General features: G+C 33.9%; 1 protein-coding gene across 1 annotated transcript in view; it reads right to left on the bottom strand.

Annotated features, from left to right (window-relative positions):
• Nucleotides 1-1,320: 1,320 nt before the first annotated feature.
• The window catches only part of LOC106470322 (low-density lipoprotein receptor-related protein 1B-like), a gene marked incomplete at its 3' end in the record, with an annotated part of 107,644 nt that continues 106,188 nt past the window's right edge, over nt 1,321-2,776 (bottom strand). Inside the window, exons 33-34 of the mRNA XM_022398945.1 lie at nt 2,499-2,644; nt 1,321-1,441 (exon numbers count right to left, since the gene is read on the bottom strand). Of these exons, the coding sequence (XP_022254653.1) occupies nt 1,321-1,441; nt 2,499-2,644 (267 nt within the window). The remainder of the gene's footprint in view (nt 1,442-2,498; nt 2,645-2,776) is intronic.

The raw sequence follows: 2,776 nt of genomic DNA, 5'->3' as shown, positions 1-2,776 counted from the left end.
CTGTGTGATGCTATACTTGTAATGTAAATGAATGCCATAGTAGACCTGTGTAATGCTATACTTGTAATGTAAATGAATGCCATAGTAGACCTGTGTGATGCTATACTTGTAATGTAAATGAATGCCATAGTAGACCTGTGTAATGCTATACTTGTAATGTAAATGAATGCCATAGTAGACCTGTGTGATGCTATACTTGTAATGTAAATGAATGCCATAGTAGACCTGTGTAATGCTATACTTGTAATGTAAATGAATGCCATAGTAGACCCAGTGTGATGCTATACTTGTAATCAAATAGTGTTCATATTTGAAGAGTAAAGATGGTGAACAATTAAAACTTGTATTGAAATATGCAGAAATTTAATAATAGGTCTGACCTCACAGATTTGTCTAAACATAGTATTATAACCACTAATGGAAAGCCAGTGTTTAGTAAACCTTATTGCTATTCTCCCATTAAATTACAAGTGCTACATGATTAAATGGATGAAATGCTCCATGATGGATTAATTGAACCCTCCACTTCTTCCTTGGCTTCTCAAGCAGGAATCATCATGTGTGGACTATATAAAGAAAATTAAATCACGTCTCAAAATCTGTCTGCTATCCATTGCCTCAAATAAGTGATATTTTGAATTCTTTGTCAGATGCAACATGTATCATTACATTAGATTTATCAAGTGAATATTGGCAAATATCTGTGAAAATGGAGGATCAACATAAAACTGCCTTCATAAAGGATAAAGGACTTCATCAAGTCAAAGTGATGCTTTTTGGTCTGCAAAATACACGTGTCACCTTTAAAAGATTTATGGATAAGGGTTTAGTAGGAGCAGTTGCATGTTCAAAGGCTTATATATTGATGAGATTATAATGTTTTCATCCTCATTTCAACAACACCTTGAATTGGTCTTTTACAAGCTTCATACAGCTACACTTACTGTAAAAAATTCTAAAAGCAAGTTTTGTCAACCAGAAGTATTGCACTTATGATTTAAACTTACCTCTTAAGGAGCACACACAAATGATTACAAAGTGAAAGCTTCCAAATCCAAAGAACTGCAAGGAGTTAAGCACATTCTTGTGTGTGTGTGCCTGGTATAAATCAGTTCATTCTACAATTTGCCACAACTGCTGAACCTTTATATCAGGTGGAAATACCTCCCCCTCCCCCAAGACAAAGGACATATGTACACAATATATCACGGAGTACAGAAATTTGTACATAGCATACCCCCAGATTACAGAAATATTTCACCATATTTGTAGCTTGAAGACGTATTATCCTATCTTAAGTAGTTTGTAGACAACATTTACATAACTTACCTCACAAGAATTACCAGTATAACCTTGAGGGCAGGAACACGTTTCGATATATACTGCTTGTGGATTTCCTGTAGCTCCAGGAGATGCTGATCCAAGGACAAGATTCAGTAGGCTAATGATAGACAATGCTTGTGTCAACATGTATATAGAAATTTATGATATAATGTTATATTTTCACTGAACGTCATGTACACTGGAGTGAAACACATTTGATGAGACCTTTAAAATAGTTTTAGTGTAGCTTCATAAACAAGTTGCAGAAATTATATAATTTTTCTACTAAATTTTGTTTCTGAACTTTGACAATCTTATGGAGAAAAAAAAATTGGCATACAATGACTGCTCTAAATAATCACTATTACAACTATTACTGGATATGTATTATTATCAAAAGTACTAAAATAGCATAGCTTGAGAAGAAAGTATTGTGTTTCACTGCTGTGATCCTATTTTAACATTATTACACTTTTAAACATTTGATATGCAGTATTAAAAGTATTGGTACAGCATGGCTTGAGAAGAAAGTGTATTGTTTCAATGTTGGGGGTCTTTATCATTAAATGTCAAATATTTCAAAGTAGTTCAGCTGGTTTCAAGTGGAAGAATGGAACTGGTTAAGGCAGATTTTTAACACTATTTCTAGACAAACCACATGGTATAGTATGATGTTAATGAGGTGTAAGCCTCTGTATAGATTTCCATCAATAAAGACAAGTGTTCAGAATGCCACAGTATGACAAAGCACTCACGGGTATCTTACTTAGTATCAGTGGGCCAAGTTTAAACAAAAATACCTTTCCCACTGCTCTACAAGGTTGGAAAACAATCATATCAAAAGCATTCTCAACCTTGTTATCACAGAATATTCATATGTTAATGTAATAGTTCTTCATCCACTTCTTTCAACAACTCACTATCACACATTATTCCCAATAATTTAGAAAAAAAGGAACTTCCCAACTTACCTCAATTTCATAGTTGTATAGTAAAATAAACAGAATATTCAGCATACAACGTACCAACGATGAAAACAATAGAAAATAGAAAGTCTTCAAAAAATGGTTAGCAAGACTGGATCTTAAACATGGTTATAGAGTAAGAGTCATACAGTGTAAGTAATCTTAAAGGTTTTGATACATAACCATAGTAGAACTGTTACAAAACAATACCTTGATTCTACCAATTCTTCATCATAGCTGGCTCTGATCCAGATAGCCTCTACATTCTGCAAGACCATCATTATGTCCTCCCTTGTAGTAACATCAGAAATGGGCAAATCCCTACGTGCCTGAGCTTCATTCTTGTACCATGCATCCTAAAAAATAGTAGAAAGCCTGTTAAGAAACTGATCTTAACATATCATATGCAACACTGACAAGAATAATTCAGCTGTCATATCTATGAGTTTTCTCATTATGGGCTCAGTCAATTCGACCAAGTTTGTGAC

Source organism: Limulus polyphemus, unplaced genomic scaffold (assembly GCF_000517525.1).
Source record: "Limulus polyphemus unplaced genomic scaffold, Limulus_polyphemus-2.1.2 Scaffold3943, whole genome shotgun sequence".
Lineage (NCBI taxonomy): Eukaryota > Metazoa > Arthropoda > Merostomata > Xiphosura > Limulidae > Limulus > Limulus polyphemus.
The sequence above is the reverse complement of the archived record's forward strand: the minus strand, read 5'-3'. Positions and strand labels throughout refer to the sequence as shown.